This window comes from Anolis sagrei, chromosome 5, assembly GCF_037176765.1.
Source record: "Anolis sagrei isolate rAnoSag1 chromosome 5, rAnoSag1.mat, whole genome shotgun sequence".
Classification (NCBI taxonomy): Eukaryota; Metazoa; Chordata; class Lepidosauria; order Squamata; family Dactyloidae; genus Anolis; species Anolis sagrei.
In genome coordinates, this window is record NC_090025.1 from 78766769 (window position 1) to 78788268 (window position 21500).

Sequence of the window (21500 nt, forward strand, 5' to 3'; positions counted from 1 at the left end):
ATAAAGGAAAGAGTTAGTTGTGTTACATTTCTTCATCAGGCAAAGGTAGTAAAATGCATAATATATATTTGCTGTATCTTATAGAGGTTCCTAGGACATAAATGAAATGCATAGTTATATTTCTGACCTCTGTTTTGAGTAGCAATGTCAGGATAAATAGTAGAGAAACATGAAAAATTGGAATCACAGCATTTGAGAAGATAGGTTCACTCCTTTCCTCCCACACCATACCAGCAAAAGGCTAATGCAGCTACTTATTGTGAATTTGCAATTGAGTTGATAGTTCTCCAATGAAAAATGTAATCTTTCATAGGATTATTTTTACTGGGATTGTGAATTATGAGAATATTTGTTGGAAGTATGTTTTAAAAATTGTTAAGTTTGCAGAATGGTAGCTATTAAGTATCTTTTGACAGTAGGGCTGCTGATTTCAAATGCTTTACATTTCTTCTCACCTTATACGTTTTTCCATCTTTTTTTCCTAACAGATGCTGGTGCTAATAATTTTGGACTGAATTTCTTGACGTTTATCATTCTTTTCAATAATCTAATTCCAATCAGTTTGTTGGTCACACTGGAAGTTGTGAAATTTATCCAAGCATATTTCATAAACTGGGTAAATATGGACATAATTATACTATTCACAGACCTTTTAATTAGCCATTTCAAGGATAAATGTTGCCTGATGACTTGTGTAGAACTTCATGATTTCATATGCTTTTCTTAACTAGTTGATCTGTCTTCCACTGAATATAGTCCGTAGCATTTGGTCATCTGATCATCTCCCGATTCCAAGTATTAACTAGGTCTGACCCTACTTAACTTCTAGAATTAGACAAAGGCTGATTAGTTCCAACTGGGGTGGACCTATTCCATCAACAGTTGAAGGGTGAGTCAACACATCAGTAAATGTTATTGATTCAATAGCTTTCTCTAGTCAGGGCTGACAGTAGGATTTGGGTTAAGATCTGATGCTTTTAGGATATTTAAGCACCAGATTTATAAAAAAAAAGTGTTTTATTAAAGTAACTACTGTATATGCTTGGCGTTGCCTGGGTGTCAGGATGGACATTGCCTGTCTCCATTTCGGTCATACACCTTTGCCCTGAGTCTTTCTTTCTTTTCTTTCCTTCTTCCCTTTCCCTCCCTTTTTCTTTCCTCCCCCTTTTTCTCATCCATTCCCTGCTCTTCTCTTCCAATCTTTCTCCTTTTTCTCCCCTTCCCTCATAACTTTCCCCTTTTCCTTTCTTTTCCTTCCTTCTCTCCTTTTCCTTTCTCGTACCTCCTTCTGTCCTCCTTTCCCCTCATATACATGTCATCTAGCAACAGCCAATCCACTTCATTTCCTTTGTTTCCCAGTCCCATGACAGAGGGCCACTTCATTTAGCCACAGCCAATCTATTTGGTTATTTTCCTTTCCCTCTGCTTTGGGTTCGAAAGGGTTGGGTTTTTTTTTAGTTCAGTCCCCTAAATTATTTTAAGTTGAATAATGAAGGGTGCATGGTTTCATTATTTACAAATTAAAGATTATTATAAACAAGGTAAAAAAACAGGATTTGACTGGGAAGAAAATATATGGGACAAAATCTTGAAAAAGGAAAGGAAAATAGTCACAATGATTAACAATAAACTATTATTATGGGCAACAGAAAAAGAACAGATCAAGTCTTGTATGATAAAATGGGCGGAAAACTTAAGGAGACCAATTCAATTCAGGGAGTGGGAACAAATGTGGAACAAAAAGTTAAAATATATGTATGCTATGGACTTGAAGGAGAACTGGTTTAAAATGTTCCATAGATGGTACATCACTCCAAAAAAATTAAGCCATATGTATAAAAATACATCGGAAAGGTGTTGGAAATGCGGTGAAGAAGTAGGTACATTCTATTACATGTGGTGGACGTGTAAGGAAACAACCAAATATTGGTCTTTAATCCATGAGGAAACACAAAAAAAATTAAACAAAAAGTTTAAGAAAAAATCAATACTACTTGTTGAGCTTCACTGACTCGGAATTACAATTGGATGAAAATGAAGATAAATTACTGACTTATGTTACAACAGCGGCTAGAATTATTTTTGCAAAGTTTTGGAAAAAAGAACAAATTCCCACGGTGGATGAGTGGGTGGACAAGGTTAAAGAAATAAGAGACATGGATGAGTTAACTTTTTTGTTAAAGAAAAATACCGGGAAATTTATAAAAAAAGACGGATTGGTTTCTCTTTTATGACTATGAAAAGAATAGAAAAGGGAAAGAAACAAAGAAGAGGTAAATAATAATGAAACAAAAGACAATGAGATCCTGAGATTGGAATGGAAGTCATTTTATTTTTTTATTTTTGTATTTTGTTTCTTTTGTTTCTTTTTCTCTTTTTTCTTTAATTGACTGTATTTCCTACTTTCCTATCTTCTTCTTGAATATTCCCCCTCTTTCCATGTATATATGTTTTAAACTGTTTAATAAAAATCTATTCCAAAATAATAATAATAATGAAGGGTGCGTGTCAAGTTCGGTGCAGATCTATCAAGCCATGTAGGAGTTTTCCTGGTACAACCAACCAACATACATACTATGGTTTTGATAAATAGATAGATAGCAAGATCAAATGCTTTGTAAACTTAAATTACACATTACATTATTTTTCTACATAATTCCATTAATTTTAAAATGTGTCAAGGCAGCAGTGTACAGGATCTCGCTTAGTTCTATAGCACTTATTCTTCATACAAATATGGACTCTGAGACACTATGGGAAGGAATACATTCTTTAACGGTTCATAATATATATGGTAGTGTTCAGACCACTTGTGTCCTTTACATATATTCAACTTGTGAAAGGGAAAGGAGAATGTGACTTGTCCCCAACATCCATAGGTTGACCAGTCTGTTGACAATTGTGTTCATTCTCATTAGGGCTGCAGGAACTATTCACATCCAGTGTGTTAATCCCTAGTGCCAGCAGGCATTCAATTATTTAATAACTATTTAGTTCAGGTTGAGAGTAAGGCAAACAGAGATGCTTTAAAGACAAAATGACAGCTCTAAGAATCAGATACTGATAGAAATGAGTCCTCTTTGCCTCCAGAGAAAAATAAAAGGCACATCATGGGTGAGTCAGCCCTAAAAGTTACACAAACAACCTCAAATTTGTAGGTCACTGGATGAGAAAGCAAAATGAAAAATACAGTAATTAAATGATTGTTGAATGAGCCTCTGAACAGACTTTGGAATCGATTCAAAGAAATTTTTTTATTTCATTTAGTGAAAGTGAGTCAGAGGGGTGATCTACACAGCAGCAGAATAAGACATGATTGGAAGGGATACATAAAGTGGTAAAATAGAAAGACTTTTATTCAGTTAGGAAATCTAAAAAGATAAAAATAGGGGAAATTATATTTAAGGAAATACAGCTTCCTTGTTCCATCTTGAAAGAGAAGATTCTGAACAAGGAGGAGGAGTACAAGCAACAAAAGGACAATATTCATAGAGTATAAAATGTATGGGAAAATAAGACACGTATTATTGAATAAGAATAACATTTGTGGCAAGTGTCAAGCAAGCACTTTGAATCATTTTTCCAATTTGAATTCAGATAAAGAAGATGACAAATTCCAAAATACAGATAGTAAAGCAGAAGAAAAATAAGTAGACAGGGAAAGCCATTATTCTTCCAATGTAGACTCAATAAGGAAATTTAAGAGAAGTAGATTATTTGAGCCAGATAGGCTCAAAAGCCTACTCAAAATGTTTTGGTAACTCTGAGTTTGGAAAGCAAACAAAGTCTAGGTTAGGGTGAAAATAAAAATAAGCAAATGAGAAACAAAATTACAATTTTGACATTAAGATGCATGAGACAAATGACACAATTACCTACCTTTTATCTAAATGCAGTGCATACATCAGAGAAAAGATGGCATTCTTTTGATGTGAGGAGAACAATGAAGATCTACTTCTGTATAAATCAATTTCATGGATAAATCGAGTACAGATTTTGGGACAAAAATTATAGATTTTGATTTGACTCCTGAAAAAGTTGAGGATTGTTCTTTAAAGAGGGGAAAGTAATAATGCCACCTCAGGGACCTAGTTACCTTGCCCACCCCATCCAGGCATTCAGAAAGACCCCAAGCATTGTTACAATAGAGAGAATAGAGAGGGTCAATGTTTTTTTAGGTTCTCCCCGGACAGGCTTAGCTTTCACCATTCAAGAAGGTTTCCTTGTTAATAAGAGTTCAGATAATAAGTTAAACCACGTTAACTCAGATTTTTTTGGGTCAATTTTTAACTGTAATTGCTAAACTTATGCATGAGTATATGCACTATACAGAAAAATGCAGTGTATACATTATTCAGAAGCAATATTTGTCTTGTTTTATTTGAACAGTGCAGTTCATAGCAGGAAAGCTGATGATCTCAAGATGAAAGAAAGGTTGCATTTATGTTGTTATCCCAACACTCGTAGTCCTCAGCAAATGTGGACACAGTCTGTGAAATGTATGGGAACAACAATAGATTTCTTCACATCTTCATTATTGGAAAAGCTGTATAAAACTGTAAAATGATTTACAAAATTGTTGAGTTCAAGTCAAGACAGATTACTTTACTATCTTGCAAGCAGTACTGTAGGACTTAGCAATCATGCTAATTTTTGAGATGCAAGGCCAGGGTATATTTTGCTGTTTTGGATCATTCCTTCAACCCTACTGAGAATGAAAGGTTGTTCTTTTTTTGATCAATCATTCTAGGAGTATTGAAGAAGCAATTGACCTTCCATTAGCACTTGTAAATTGTTTTACAGGAGAGAGAAAGGATTTATCTTCTTATTTTTCTTTCTATACTGTCTTTATGGCTGTAGCCTATACTGCTGCTGAGCACGGCTATATAATAACTATAATCACTCCTAAAGGAGAAGAGTCTTGCTTCAATCAGCTGGTAGGAGAGATTAATCTGTTGCCTAACACTTACCATGATTTATCAGTAAAGGAGGTCTAAAGAAGTAATCTACAACCAACACATTAATCCCCACTACATATGTCAGTACATAAAGGGGAAACAAGTAGAACCACCCTATCCAACTCTGCTCCTAATATTCATATCCCTCTGGCCAACAATATTAGGAGCAGAGTTGGATAGGGTGGTTCTACTTGTTTCCCCTTTATGTACTGATATATGTAGTGGGGAAGCACTTCTGAATGGCATTAGGTTTCAACCTCAATTGGTAATAGAAAAATAAATAAAGTAAGACAATGCACTATGATAACATCTGTAATTAAGGTTAAATCCAAAGAAACATGTAGTTAGTTTAATGTACCAGGAGAATTTGGGAGTTGATTGGTTTTCTTGAAGTACCCATCTTACCACATCTGAAAACTCATTTTAAGACTGAAAGACATCTCAAATATGAGTTGTAATGTGGGAAGGGACCTTGCAATTCAAAGCAAATAACTAACATGATCTACAATCTAAAGAGCTATTTCAAATGTACTCAAGGGCTTGAACGTGCATAGCCAACTGTTTTGATAAGTGAAATAGAAGGCATACAGAATACTGGAGTGAAACATGCATGTTCCATTGACAATAGTGGGAATTATTTTAATTTTATATACATAAAAACACTTTCATTGTCCCTCAGCTTTTTAAAAAAAACAACCCTTTCTTTTGTTAGGATATTGACATGCATTATGAACCTACAGACACTGCTGCAATGGCTCGCACGTCAAACCTCAATGAAGAACTTGGTCAGGTAGGTATTCCTAACTGTTTTTCTAATTCTGAGCATGTAAATTTTTCATTACTTTCAATTCATGAAATGTTTTGTATTTTAAACTATTTTTATGATACATCATTCTTAATTGTGGTCTCGATGCCCAAACAAATGGGTGAATGAGGTTTTGTACTTGCATTCAGAAAGATCTAGAATTCCACAGTTTGGCAGGAACACGCTGTCCACTACCACATATCCCAGCCACCAAGCTACAGTTCCCTCAATTTTGCTTCGTCAATCAACAGAGAAACTCATCTTCTGCTTTTCAGCTTCTTAATCCTCCCCTTTTACTCTCTCTTATCCTTCTAATGCTTCTATTTTCATCCAACTTCATATCTTTTCTTGCTATCTTATTCTATCACACACAAAAATTGCTTTACCGTGTGTCTTCATCTCTTTACCATTCCTCCACCCTCCTATGACTCAACAGCACTTTTCAAATTCTTTTCGTTCTGCAATCGCAAGCTTTCCCTGTTGGACAAACTTTTGAAGTGCCTTGTTTGCTTAGGTGGAAGGCACATTGTTGAGAAGTTTAACTTTGAAATTGCTTAAAAAGAGAGCTTCACACTTGGAATCCTTCTACTGGAAGCAATCTTTCCAGGTTTCCTCAGGAGTGAGAACAACGCAGCATTTGTGTATTGCTGTGGTATCAAAAACATGATTGAAAGTTTCAGCCCTTTCCATGTTAGCATCTTCTACAGATTCTGAAATGTCTGCAATCATAATACCTGCGGAAAACCCTGCAGATGGGAATCTTTTTCCATGGCATAAAACAAAGGACAAGTCTATGCAAGCAAAGATCTCATGTAAAAAGGTATATCTAGTTTATTTAATCAAGTTTGATGGAGTTGTCTCCACCTCAAGGTACTGCACGGTACTGAAGAAGAAATCAAAAGCAGCCAGTGGTAACCACATCAACCATGATACCCGCATTAGTCTTGACTCCACCTTCATCACTGTCAACTGCGGTGCCTTCAATACTTGCTCCCTTACCAGTTATTGTCACTGTGATTTCTTCATTACCGATACTAAAGATCTTGGACCTCTGATATCCAACCATTCACTTGTGCTTCAGCTTGATATGAGGACTCTTCCACACCAGGTGCCTCCTGACATCAAGGTTCACCCTTTAATCATCCTCTTCTTCTATCAGGAAGATATCTCTGTTTGCTAGGGAGTGATCTGATGCCTTCTCTAAGCATTCCTATCATGATCAGGAACTTCAGTACCGAAAGGGGTCACCCTTCATATTGCTGTCATACATAAATCTGCACCAATGAACATTTATGCAGGGAGCCAACCAAGTTCTTACTACTCATATCTGCCATCATATTGAGTTCAGAAATACTTCCAAGAGTCCTGCCATTGGTATTCACCTCATTGTTGCTATTGTAGCAAATCCAAGAGATTCCTTGGATGACCATCCTTCCTGAAACTGATTTCCACCACCAACAATATTGAGATACTTGGCATGATGAAGAGCTCACAGCAATCATGACAGTCCACAGCTGCTAGCCTCCAAAGAAATCCAAACTTCACATAAGCACTCTACTACTACTACTTGCTGTGATAAAGTCCTTTTGAGCATTCCAGAAGACGTGATTGAAGGCTTTCACAGCTGGAATCACTGGTTTGTTGTAGGTTGGCCATGCAGCCCAAAAAACCTACAACAACCCATTCCAGAAGACACTCTGGGAGAATGCTCGAAATCACATCAGGCAGTATGACAGTAGCATCATACATAAACATATAAGGAGACAAACATTCAATTATTCTTCTCAAACATTTAATTACTATCTGGTGTGTTCAAAAGGATTTTTATTGCATATCAGTACCTCTATCAGGCATGGATCCTGTGTTGACAGAATCTCTTCATCATGAATGAACTCTTTCATCCCTGGCATCTAGATAAGGGACTTCGGATCTTTATTAGTTTGCTTCCTCTAACAAATGCCAAGCTTGCCCTGTTCTGCTCCGAAGTGTGTCAGGATTAGAGGTCACTATATGCCTTTCTGATATAGTCGAGGTCTCTACTTTACCTATTCCCATCCTTTCTACTACTTTCAAGAGTAGTGGTGAAATTGTACCGGTACGGGACTAATGCCATACTGATACCACCTTATCGGCCAAGGAAACCATGCTTTGCCCTTCTTCATCTGACAAAGATCTAATAGCATGAAGGATACCATCATGACTTCTCCTCACAAAATGACTCATTGTTTCTGTTGCTGTGCAGTATTGAGATCTGAACTTCTTCCCCATTTTCCTTTTACACTTGAAGGACCATGGCTTAACATTTCCAACATACCAACTTAACTAGCTCCTTATTTTTACAGAGATTCATTAAAAATCTACATCACATGCATCCTCCTGAGACACCACTGAAACCACTTTCACCAGAACTTTCTCTTTTAACAAATGAAACTTTTTAATGCATGGGCATTGGCTAATGAATGACTACTTCCTTGGAAAGTAGTGTTGATGTGGCCATCACCTTGTCACAATGTGCAAGTGAGTTGGCAGATCTGATGTGCCATATATGTGGCATATATGCAGCGTCCTGTACCATTCAGAGAGCCCAATAGGCTTTTCATTTCTTATAGTGATCCCAGGAAGTAATTCCAAGTCTTTTCCCAAAGACTTTCAAATTGGGCTATTTAGACAGATTGGCATACTAACTGGCAAATCAGCTTATTCAGAGATTTTGAAAGTACATACTATTAAGAGCTGTAGCTGCTTCTGTTGCACTCTGAGGTGTTTCCCTGCCAGATCTCTGCAAGGCCACAACATGTTTACAGCCATTCAGCATTATTTCGTATTTCAGATTGGATTGCAGATTCGGAGTGAATGCTAATTTTAGTATTTAAGTAATGTTTGTTTATTAAGTGCAGTGGCTGCAAGAAATGCAAAGCCCATAGGGCAGCATTTTATGCAGTTATCCAAGGGAAAATATAGATGTTATGCCAGATTGTAGTGCATATTTTTGAGGACCTTAAAATATTTCTGGCACCCAAGAATATATATCCACACCTCATCCCATTACATTTCCAGTCTGAGAAGTACTTTGAGTGATTTCAAGCTTGCTCTCAACATTTAATAATCTAGCTGACTGGATAGATATTTCAAATATGTCCCAATCTACCTCTCCCTTATATAATACAAATAATTCTGAAGACAGTTTCAAGCTCTATAAATTGCTTGGGAGGTTATTGTTCATAAACCATAAGCACAAAAAAACCAGACTATGCAGTTCTTATTATTTAGATTTATAATTGTGGTATTGGTATCACTTGTTCTGTGTATATCTGCTTTAACAAGAGCCATGTGGTAAAGTCTGGTATAGAAATATAAAAAAACAAAGCAAGTACAATTGCATTTCCGTACTGTTTTCTTTTTGGAAATCTGCTTGAAAATGTTATTTTATGTGTTGGCCTGCTTTCATTGAAATGTTATATAAAAATGTATCCACAAAAGCATTAAATGTTTGTGTTGTTGAAGGCTTTCATAGCCGGAATCACTGGGTTGCTGGGAGGTTTTCAGTCTATAGGGCCATGTTCCAGTAACATTATCTCCTGATGTTTCGCCTTCATCTGTGGCCGGCATCTTCAGAGGTCTGTTGGAAATGAGGCAAGTGGAATGTATATATATCTGTGGAATGTCCAGAGTGGTAGAAAGAACCCTTGACTGTTTGAAGCAAGTGTCAATGTTGCAATTAGCAAACTTGATCAGCATTGAGTAGCCTAATCAAGCTTGCTAATTGCAACATTCACACTGCTTCAAACAGACATGATTCTTTCTACCACCCTGGACATTCCACAGATAGATAGATACGCGCACACACTCCACTTGCCTCACCTCCAACAGACCTCTGAAGATGCCAGCCACAGATACAGGTGAAACATCAGGAGAGAATACTACTGGAACATTGCCATATAGCCCAAAAAACTCACAGCAACCCATTAAACTTTTAATTGTAGAAATAATGCTCTTACAACTTCAATGTTACAAAAAAGAGAAAACTTACCACTTTAAATATACATATATTTCAGTATTTTGAAAAGTGGAGAAGTAACTTTATAAAATAATGATTAAAAACTGGTGCACATTGAGCTAGAGCAGACAGTAGCCTGTTGATAATTCCTATACACTTGCAGATTGTGGAAGTGTCAGTGTACCTATAACATTTGGTTGGAAATTGACGATCAGTCTGAACTTAGCTTATATTTTAATGCCCCTCATAAAAATTTTTTACACACACTCATCCCACAGGGCAGATTGCTACACTAGAGGAGGAGTGCCAAATGAGTTTAATGGCAAGGAAAGAAATGCTGATCAGTCTAACTAATAGAAGAAATGTGGGGTTTTTTGTAACATTGTTTTACTTTTTCAATATGTTTTATTTTGCAATTTGCTAAAATGTGTAGTAGCTTATTATCCATGTGCATATCTACAAGAAGTTACCTTTGAAGATTTGCAAGAGGATTTAGATGAAGATGTAAAAGTCACATTAGTATAAACATCATAAAACATTAATGCAATTTCTGTGTGTTTAGGTCAAATACATATTTTCTGACAAGACTGGCACCCTGACGTGCAATGTAATGCAATTCAAGAAGTGTACTATTGCAGGAATAGCCTATGGGTAGGTTCTTTATAATATAATTTTTGCTACTGGAGAAAAGTGCTTTTATTATCATTCTATATTTGGAACTGAAGTAAGGTCAAAATGTAAACTACTAATTCAGTAAGATCAAGATTTTAAGTGTTTATTATAAATAAAGCTTGGATGAAGCAGTAGTTTTCCGTGTAATCCTAATACTACTAGCACAATTCAGTTCTGTCTACTTGCCAGTGAGTCTCACTGTATTCAGTAAGTATCTCTATTAGACATGTGTACATTAGGGTGAAGGTTATTATTTTTTTCAAACAACATAACAATTTTTATCTTTCCTCAGACTAAAGACTTAGTTAATTAAGGCTTGCTTCTAGATAAAGATATGTAGGAATAGCAATCTAAATATACTGATTTGGAAACTCAGTGGTCAGAATCCTGTTGCAAGTTCATACACATGTATAAGTTTGTGATTGTGCCTGTTTAGCTGTTGTACGAAGGACATATTTGGTTCACAGCTATGTGACATTCCATACGTGCAACCATTTCACATGAGCTTAAACTTTATTGTTAGAGATTGTTCTAAAGGTATGTGTTCTTTCAATGAATCTTCCTAGGTTTTGCTTGTTGTCACATCTGCATATATTCCAATCTTTTCAAGGATTGTTTGTACTGATTGTTTCAATTTGTACGACATTTCATGATTATTTTTTTTAAAAAATCAAGCATGGTGTGTTAAGGTAGTCTTGTGATTTGATGGGCAAATTTTCTCCAAAAATGTTTGAAGAGTAAATTTCTATTTTTTTCTGCATCTTTTTTTCCATACTTGGGACATCTCTATGTATTCAGAATTTCCTACTTAATGTATGAATATCGTTCAGTTCCCAGCTAATAATCATCCAACACCTTTTGTGTTTGAAAGAATAGTGCCAAATGCAATTCATTTTGAAATTTTGCAGTTTTCTCACCAGATCTTTTCTTTCTGTCATATTTGAGTTAATCTCAGTAGAAATAATATGATTCTTTACCAAGCAAAATAGTGAATATATAATAGAGGTCTCCAAAAAATTGGACACTTGTCATAAATCCTAAGTAATTTGGCAAATTCGTACTTACGATGCGACCTACGCACCCAGAGCAGCCCCCCCCCCCGCTAAATTCAGACGAAGCAAAACACCCAGAAGAAGTTCAGTTGTTTACATATGTCTCCATGAGTCAGCTTCTTTCCAAGCATGAGCAAACTCTCCTGGGAGGCACAACCAAACTTGCTCAAGGCTGAGGGAGAGGGGAAGAGAAGAAGCAGAGCCCCGACTGCTGGCTTTTCTCCATCACACCCTTTGGTCCGTTCTCCAGTGCTTTTGCATGCAGACGCCAGTCTAGCATCTACAGCCAGCCAGCAGCTGCAGCCAGCTAATCACAGCTTAGGAGCCCTTTAGGATCATTTTCCTTGCATGTGTGAGAGTGACTTGGCCAAGATCCTGAAATTGAAAAGAACAATCCTCAAAAATCAGTGGATGTGTGAAACTTTCTGAAACATTAGAGGAATTATGCCCAGGTTATGTTGTGTCAATGTAGAGAAATTCAAGGAATTAGCTCTTGTAGTGTTTTTTTTTTTAAATGTTATTGATAAAACTTTTTTAAATTCCCAAAAATCAGTGGATGTGTGAAACGTTCTAAACTTGGGGGGGGGGGGGGCTTACATTGGTAAATGTGCCCTACAAATGTAGCAAGTTTCATCCTGATAGCCATAAAAATGATGGCGAAACCAGCCCCGAAAGTGTTCCCATTGGTGCAAATGGGCAGATTAACAAAACAAAATATTAACTAATTTTTGGAATTCAAAACAAAATGGACCCTTCAAAATAATTTAGAAACATGTACAAAACAAAACAGGGGGCATACTAAATTTGTATTTCTACTTTGACGTTTTGGATCAATTTACATGGGTTTTAGTATTTTTGTACAGATCATATAGAGTTCTGTAAAATGGAAAAAGATGTTGGGGGACATAAACATAGGTTTTTAAAAGTTCTTGCACCCTTCCCTCTTCCTTGCAGCCTTGTCATGTTCTAGGCATGCTTCTGATGTGGAGAGATTGTGCTATCCATCTTGTAAAACACCGAGAATTGTATTTTAGGTTATGATTTGCACCAGATACAGAACCAGACTCCTGTGCATCTACAGATGCTTGTTCAATGTCCTCTGAATCTTCTGGCAGAGAAACAATCACAGGCTGAACCACAACATTGTCTGTCTGTCTATCCTATTACAGTAATTTATTCTAGCATTTGTAGTGCATAGATAGCAATTATTGCAGTGTTAGGAGACTTGGCTAAAAACAAAAGAAAAGGTACTTAAGCAGAGAAGAGCTCTATGCACAGTCAGATGAAAACAAAAGGGTAGATTATGAAGATGCCAATAAAACTGCTTAAATACCTGCAAGCAAACAGCTATCAGAGTGTGAAACTGTAAATAAAAGTAGTAATGCCATTCTAACCATTCAAATACCCAAAAGCATGCAGGCTTCAGAAAGTAGAGATTTAAGTAAAAGCACTATTGCCATTCAGTTGGGCATTGAGAGGCATCTAATGAAAGTGACATGGAGGTAAAATCCCCTCATCAATACTCCCATTCAAAAGTTGCAGTGATAAGATCTAAATCATGTCTTTGTCTATGACGGTTAGAAAGGACAAAAGTAAAAACAAAGAGGTGTCAGTTTTCAATTCTAAAAAGTTGTTCGGATATAGCAAAAATGCATATACTTTTGATAAGATGTATCAGCACTCATCTCAGGTGTAATTGCCAAGGTGATATATTACTACAGGATGTAGGTGCATTTAGAATTTATTTCATTTAGAATTGATTCAGCTTTAAGAAGGTCTCAATAAGTTTCGGCACTGTCTCTTAGAAAGCCAGTGGCAAGCTCAAAATTTGCTAGAATACCTATATTAGAGATTCTAGATTCAGGAGATGTAAACGCTCATGCAGTACAAATTAGCATTATGTGAGTTAGAACAGATTCTGCAAAATGCAGCCAATGTGGAATATGAGCATGGGCAGTTTACTCCTCCTACTGTTGGGCATAGCTCTTTATGGTTGAAGCATTGGAAGACTACCAAAAATTGAGAGAAAGCCTGATAAACTTTCCCTTCAAGGGAAAGCTACTGTTTGGAGAAAAGGTTCTGGGAAAGGTTTTAATGGAAGGGGAAATAAAGAAGCAAGTACTTCCTATAGTAATAAAAGGTTCAGCAACAACAAGGAGAAGATGCAGGTCACTTCAGTAGAGTTGGCAGGCAGCCTTACTAACTTGAAAGTGAGATGAAGTTTATCAGTGGTTGTGAATTGCTCCTTCAGCCTTCCTAGAATGGTCATTCATTGTATCTTCCACTCAGTCTTTCTGTCCATCTCTCTTCCCACTGACCACTGCATGCACTCCTTTATTTGCATTCTGTGCTTTTTTAATTTCATTTTCCTTGCTGGACACTCTACATTTAACACCTCCTTTTCTCTATGAGCTTTTATTCCTACTGCCTTTGTTTTTCATTTAGCCATTCTCCTGAATCAGAGGATGATGGCTCTCCTGCAGATGATTGGTAAGCACTAACCTCCAATAAGTGTATTTATTTATTTATTTGCTAGCTTGTTTTAAAATTATTATGTTTGCTTATTATTAACTGTAGAGCAACTTTTAACACTGCATGTTGAAACCAATATCTGGAATATATATATATAAGAGAAATAGCTTCTGACTCTGAAAGTGAGCAATTCCAAACTGACAGATTTTGATTTCCAGGAGCGCAAGTTTCTTTGAAAGAAGAGGTGAAAGCTTCTTTGGTCATAGGGGTATTGGTTATTTAATTTAAATGGTTATGCTTTTGAACACATTTATATGTGTTCACCAGCATTGATTTTCTATGATAACAGGTAACTTGACTTTGCCTTCTAAAGTATTAATAAATGACGCAGCCCAATAAAGCTAAATGCTTGCCTGATAGAAGACATAATATCCTAGACTAATTACATGTGCAACCCAATTAGAAAATTGCAAAGCTGTCACTGTATTTTTTTTACAGGGGGAAGCTGTATGTGAATCAAACCAGTCAGTTTTAAATCTTAATCGTCATTTCATCATTGAATTTTAACTTGTATTTTAACTCTGTGTATCTTACTGTGTGTTTTAATAGTTCTTCATATATTGTTTTAATGATGTTGTACCTCACCTAAAGCCTCACGGAGAGGCGGGTAATAAATTTATTTTTTTAATATTATAATTAACTTGCTTCATTTGCAATTTCTTATATGAAAGTTAACTTGTTCAACTGTACTAATAAATTAAGAATATTCAGAATTTCAAAATGTCTTAATAAATAAACACTTCAATCTTGGATATTTATTAATTCAAAACAAATAGTTCTAAAATGACAATTTGTTCTAGACTGTCGTTTTGATGATCTGTGGTTGTAAATTAAATGTTATGTTTTCATTTCACATGTCTTTTAGGCAGAGTACACAAACCAAAGAAGAAAAAATATTTAATGACCCATCATTGCTAGAAAACCTCCAAAATAAACATGTAAGCTAAAGAAATAATTATTATGCCTTTTCAAAGGAGAAGGGGGTTTTAGCACAATAAAAAAGATGAACAGGAAACTAATTTGTATCCCAGACATCAGTCATCACATACATTTGGAATAAAACACAATAGTTAAGATTATAATTACAAGTTACAGACAAGCATACATTTTTTAAAACTTCTGTCAGGCACTTTTATTTTGGAAGGATACAATTCAGAGCAGAGAAATAATTGTAGAAGGAATACTTAATGCTTTCCCCTTTATAACCTTTTCTTTTGCAACATTCTATTCTCAAGGAGATATTGAGAATTTCAATGTATTGTCGAAGGCTTTCATGGCCGGAATCACTGGGTTGTTGTAGGTTTTTTCGGGCTATATGGCCATGTTCTAGAGGCATTTCTAGGAGGTGTTTTTGGGCCATATAGCCCGAAAAAACCTACAACAACCCATTGAGAATTTCAATTGTATATAGGTGGGAATGGAATATCTGAGAGGTGTACTTTAAGTATAAAATGGATTTGAAGGGAGTGAAGCATGGTAATTTGTGGAATCTAACTGGAGCCCTAATGGTGTTGCTTGGTCCTTTAGTAATGAATGTCTGCAAGATAAAAGAACAGAAGAGACAGGTAATAGTTTTGCCAGAAAGAAAAGCCAGAACTTTATTTATTTTGACTTTAATGTGATAACTAGATGACTGTTGTCAGTTCACATGTATGGTAACCAATGGCCAACCCTGTTGGGCGAATGCACTTATTAACAAAATGCACAGCAGAGTAACTTATTAGCAGCAGCATGACCCAGCACCAGTAGCCCAAAGTGATAACAAAAACATACAGACCAATGTTATATTTTCCTTAGAAGGCTTTTCTTTGTAGTCAAATAATATGGTTGCACTATTTAAAAGAACAAGGTTTCCATAACCAAAATAAAGTACTTTACACTTCTTTGCTTCCACACTGAACTTCTTTCTCATGCAGATAAACAGCTTCGCTCTCACAGAGCCTCTTCTCACACTGAACTTACACAGGCACTTCACACAGTAGTTTTTAACACACAGCAACCTTCACGCATGAGGCCTTCAACGTGGGGCTTATCTCGCATTGAAGCTTCTCACACCAGCTCTTCTTAAACAGGCCTTTCTCCCACTGAGGCCTTCTCACACTGAGGGCTATTTCAGACCGATGCCTCTCTCACACTGAGGCAAACTAACACTGAGGTCTACTAAGCTACAGGCACAGCTCCTTATATTGAACTATAGCTTTTGCTGAGCCATTGCATCCATTTAACCCTTTCAGTGCTTGACTCACATTTTTGTAATTAAAAATATCTAATTAATTTTTAATATTCTGACAAACTTAATCCATCTGCTGGACAAAAATGATGGCATCCTCTCAGGCCCATGCCAAAACATACAACAAAAAGTAGGCCCCAACTAGATTAGACTAGCTGAAGTAATTGGATTTATGTATGTGTTTACTTACATTCATCATGTAATGAATGTTGGGGCAAGGAATTTGATTTAGGCCACTTTTTTCTTCTTGTCTTTGTGGCTGATTTTGATATCAGAGGTGCTTCAAGTTTTTTTATTTGCTTGTTTTGCTTAGCCAACTGCACCAATCATTTGTGAATTTCTGACAATGATGGCAGTGTGCCATACAGCAGTTCCAGAAAGAGAGGATGATAAAATAATTTATCAAGCATCATCACCAGGTAAGGGTTATATAATTGCATAAAATCTGTAAAAATGTTATATATACAGGGTTAGTCAAAATGCATAGGCCAATAAGCCATTCAATTGAATGGCTTATTGGCCTATGCATTTTGACTAACCCTGTATTTTAAAAGCAGATTGACCAAAATATGCAAATATAGATTGGAATTCTCTATTGCGGTCAGCATTGCATAACTCTATGCATACTTAACTGTGTAGAAGAGGCACTAAGGAACCCTGCTCATGAATTGCGAAAATGTTTAAAGTAACACCATCAAAAGTATTCCAGTGGGCACTGGGCTCTCTCAGTGCAAATTTGTTCTTCCCAACCAGTCTTCCATTGCATGCTGATTCCCTTGTGCATCACGTTAAGCACACTGAATCCCTTGTGCAACTAGCAAAATTACCCTTATGCATCATTCCTGATGCACAAGAGTCATTTTGCGGGTTTCCCTACTTGTCCTACAGAAGCAGTCCCTTGCTGTATACAGATGTTGAAAAAGTACCCAATTCTGTTTCCAACAGACTTAAGTCCAATTACAAAGACATATGTCCACAAATTAATTCCAGCCATGCACTGGAGAGTATAGAAAAGTATTTTGAAAGATTTGTTTACTGTCTCACTCTATCCATTTCTGCAGAAAATAATGAAATGGTTTGTTGCAGATGAGGGGGCTTTGGTTAGAGCGGCCAAACATCTTCATTTTGTTTTCACCGGAAGAACACCCAACTCTGTAATTATAGAATCTGTAAGTACATCAAAATAGTTATTATCTAGTTGGTGTTAGTAATAATCATTAAAGTAGAAAATACCACTAAAATATTTTTAAAAGAATAATCACTATCTCACTTTTCCCCCAGCTTGGACAAGAAGAAAGATATGAATTGCTGAATGTGCTAGAATTCACAAGGTAAGTAAACGTGTGTGCGCGTGTGGTCTCCTTAGTGAAGAGTTTGAGAAAATGTACAGTCAAAAAACAAATCAGGAAACTTTCTGCATTTGTATGTGTAAGCAAAATTTCAACAAGGGAACTTAGTCTGCTAAGTTTGAATATTTCATTCTACAGCTGTGATGGATCTTGCTGTAATTGTTAGAGTACTGATCCTGGACTTGAAAAACTCAACTTCTGTTGCTGAATCATGAAACTCATTGGGTGATCTTCAGCTGTTTAAGCTTTCTTAGATTAATATATTTCATAGAGTTGTGAGGATGACGTAGAGAAGAAAAGAGGTGTGTGCATTTAACTCACTTGAAGAAATACAGGTTAAAGTGTACTTGGTAAAAACAAACAAGGGAGCCCCTGGTGGCGCAGTGGGTTAAAACACTGAGCTGCTAAACTTGTTGATCGAAAGGTCACAGGTTCAAATCCGGGGAGCAGCGTAAGCTTCCGCTGTCAGCCCCAGCTTCTGCCAACCTAGCAGTTCGAAAACATGGAAATGAGAGTAGATCAATAGGTACCGCTTCAGTGGGAAGGTAACAGCACTCCATGCAGTCATGCCAGCCACATGACCTTGGAGGTGTCTATGCACAAAGCTGGCTCTTCAGCTTAGAAATGGAGATGAGCACCACACCCCAGAGTCGGACACGGCTGGACTTAATGTCAGGGGAAAACCTTTACCTTTACTAAAAACAAACAAATAGGAAACCAATGTATTGAGCTGTATGTATTGAAGGTCCAACTGGCAGCAACTTCGTTTTTTTCTGGTTCCAGCCAAAGCATAGTCTTTTATTAAAGCTTTTAGAGATTAGTTTATTTCATGTGCATATTACACAGTTACATGATTTAAATTGTTGTAGTTTTTATAGATAATTTACCTGTTGCTTTTAAAGTGACTAACAGTTGCAATGTTTAATATATTTTATTATGCTCCATGTTTTTATTTTTAATCTTCCCCGAGATCCTATGATAAGAGGTGGGATAGAAGTATTTTTAAAATAAATAAATAAATAAATAAATTTTAAAGTATTGTTCCAAAGAAATAATTAGAGAATCTTTGGCAATTATGTTTTCTTTTTAGAGAAGAGTAATAAGACTAGTCTTTTTTTCTTCTTAAACAGTGGGGTCTTGGTTTGATTCTCAGACCATCCATGGATTCCAAAATTCATGGATGTTCAGTTACTACTTTAATAATGGCACAGTAAAATGGCATCCCTTATATAAAAAAGTTTGCTTTTTGAATGGGTAGCAAAGCAGTGGAGAATATTTTGAAACTGTTGGTGGTTGAATCCATAGATGAAGCATTTATAGATACAGATACTGTTCCAATGTCTTCTAGAAGTTGCATTTTTAAACAATGCTGAATTGGAGGGGAAGTAATTAGATTTTCTGCATTTTTATGTACTGTTTCTATATGTTGAACTTTTTTCACCTCATTTCAAGTTATTATGAAGAAAAGCTAATGTTCCGTGTAAGTGACTAAGTCACTGCAAATCCATTGGCAATGATATGTGCCTCTCTTTCAGTTCAAGAAAAAGAATGTCTGTCATTGTCCGCACACCATCAGGAAAATTAAGACTGTACTGCAAAGGGGCTGTAAGTTATTTTAAGAATACTTTGAAATAAATTAATACATTCCCAAATTAAGTAAACTCACTTTTTAGCAGAAACATACTGAGCAGAGACAGTAATAAGGTGTAGATTTTTTCATCTCATAATGGATGGCAACTTTGACCACATAGGGATGGTGGTCCTATAGTATTTTTAAGGCTTAACCAAGAAGCTGTAGCCATATATCTGAAATTTGGATTCTGTATGTTTTGTGTGATGTGAGGGTTTTTAAATAATGTGTTGTGACAATGCTTCATTTAGGAGATGTACAATAAGTAAGAGTGTAGTAAAGTAAAGTAAAATAAAAGTAAAAGCAAGTAACAAGTTAAAAATAATAAATCCCTTTTGGTGTGAGTGATACAATGAGAACATAAATGCTATAGTCTTAACATATTTAGAAGTGGAAAGAAGTCATGCACAAAAAACCAGTTGTCAAGTTTCAAAATTGTGTATAGTACCGTATATATCATTTCTCCCTTGGTCATCTGTATACATCCATGAATGCATTCTCTCTGCTGGAAAGATAGAAAAGAAAAATGTTATCAAACCAATAAAACTGCAGGGAATTGTATATTCCCTGAAACCAACATTCCCTGAAACCATTTTGGCCTGCTGCATAGTATAATTAACTGCAAACATCTGCAGTGCCTCCATGGACTATCATGGATCTGTATATGTAAAGTATTATGTTCCATACACTTGGATTTTTTTTTCAGTATTATGCAAAAGAAATAATTCTTTAGTGTGTTTTATATCATTGTAGGACAGCGTAATTTACGATCGCCTGGCTGAAAATTCAAGATACACAGACATTACCTTGAAACATTTGGAACTCTTTGCTACTGAAGGTGAGTGCTATCATTTAACAGAATGTGGACTGTACATAACCATTAAAATAATAATCACAATCAAAGTATGCATTCGTGATTGCTGTAAAATGCACATATACATTTTTATCATATAGTTAGTGTCCTGTAATCTAGTGGTTCTTCATGGTGACTTAGGAATCCTTCCCACATTACTTACATTCTTACATTTTCTTTTCTTTCACATAATGATGGCGTGTTGGCCATTCATGCATTTAACTTTGATACAGCTTTACTTTTAAATAAAATGTGTTTGGATGCCAATTCAAACATTCATTTATTCACTATATCTGGAACTATAAGGTTTTCTCTTACAGATGAAGTTTTTCTTTGTAGAATAGCCAACTAGTGACAACTGCTTGTAATTATGAGCTCAGATCTCTTTTCTGAGAGGTACACGGTTTGTACATAATGCTGTGGTCCATTTTGAATTAATTAAAGCATAGCATTTTTCATCTTCAGGAAAGTTGGAGCATTAGCCAAATTATCAGGAAGTTGTGCCTACTTCTGTAGGATTAATTTTCTATTCTAGTCAATTCTTCTTAAATTAACATTATGTTATATAATTAATTACTTTGTTCCATGCTATTCCATGCATTTTGCTTTTATTCAGTATCTACCATTTCTAGGTGAGCTGTGGGTTTGGGAAGTTATGGTAATTTCCTGTGTTTTCTGGTGATCATTGTTGGGCTGGAGTTTGAAGGGAAAGCTTCTGTGACAGCAAGTAATCAAGACTTGTGACATGAATATTTAAACAAAACCGGTAGTCATGTGCAGTCCACATGCTATTTCATTGTGTTCCTCATGTATGTCTACCTCTCTCAGTAAGATAGAATGGTTACGGGTTTTTTTATTTGTAAAGTGCCATGCGAAACCAAAATTAAAATGAATGTTTATGAAACATTCTTTTCTCATTTTTAAGGCCTGAGAACACTGTGTTTTGCTGTAGCTGAAATTTCAGAAAGTGATTATCAAGAATGGCGAAATGTCTATGAAAGAGCTTCAACTTCTGTACAGAATAGAACACTAAAACTTGAAGAAAGTTATGAACTAATTGAAAAAGTAGGTAATACTTGAATGTGATCTTTTTATATCTCTAGCCTTATTGAAATTTCTGTTGATAAAATGTCCGAATTTGGAATTTACCGTATAGTTTTAAAAGAAAGAAGCCAGCTTTGAAGTGGTCTAATTTTATTTCGAGAAATACAACTGTGTGAACGTTAATTTGAAGTTAAATGTTTTCAGTTTTAAACACAATTTTATATGCCTCGGTGTCTAAGCCTGGGTGCTGTGGTTTTCATTTTTGCCTTATAACTTAGGGCACATCTACACTAACAATTTAGATCAGTTTGAAACCAGTATTGAAAAATGCTGTGTTGCTGTGCAGATTAGATTGTACACCCTGGAACTAGTTCTAGG

At 35.9% G+C, this 21500-nt stretch overlaps 1 protein-coding gene across 4 annotated transcripts in view; it reads left to right on the forward strand.

Moving 5' to 3' along the window:
- Nucleotides 1–21500, forward strand: part of ATP8A1 (ATPase phospholipid transporting 8A1) — a 94644-nt gene that overhangs the window by 39855 nt on the left and 33289 nt on the right. For 2 of the 4 annotated variants that reach the window (XM_060778461.2, XM_060778460.2), the window contains exons 12-22: nucleotides 489–616; nucleotides 5671–5748; nucleotides 10323–10411; nucleotides 13930–13974; nucleotides 14882–14954; nucleotides 16560–16665; nucleotides 17333–17415; nucleotides 17528–17577; nucleotides 19131–19200; nucleotides 19979–20063; nucleotides 21004–21143. In XM_060778461.2, the coding sequence (XP_060634444.2) occupies nucleotides 489–616; nucleotides 5671–5748; nucleotides 10323–10411; nucleotides 13930–13974; nucleotides 14882–14954; nucleotides 16560–16665; nucleotides 17333–17415; nucleotides 17528–17577; nucleotides 19131–19200; nucleotides 19979–20063; nucleotides 21004–21143 (947 nt within the window). The remainder of the gene's footprint in view (nucleotides 1–488; nucleotides 617–5670; nucleotides 5749–10322; nucleotides 10412–13929; nucleotides 13975–14881; nucleotides 14955–16559; nucleotides 16666–17332; nucleotides 17416–17527; nucleotides 17578–19130; nucleotides 19201–19978; nucleotides 20064–21003; nucleotides 21144–21500) is intronic. The other 2 variants (XM_060778462.2, XM_067468790.1) reach the window with 1 other exon arrangement.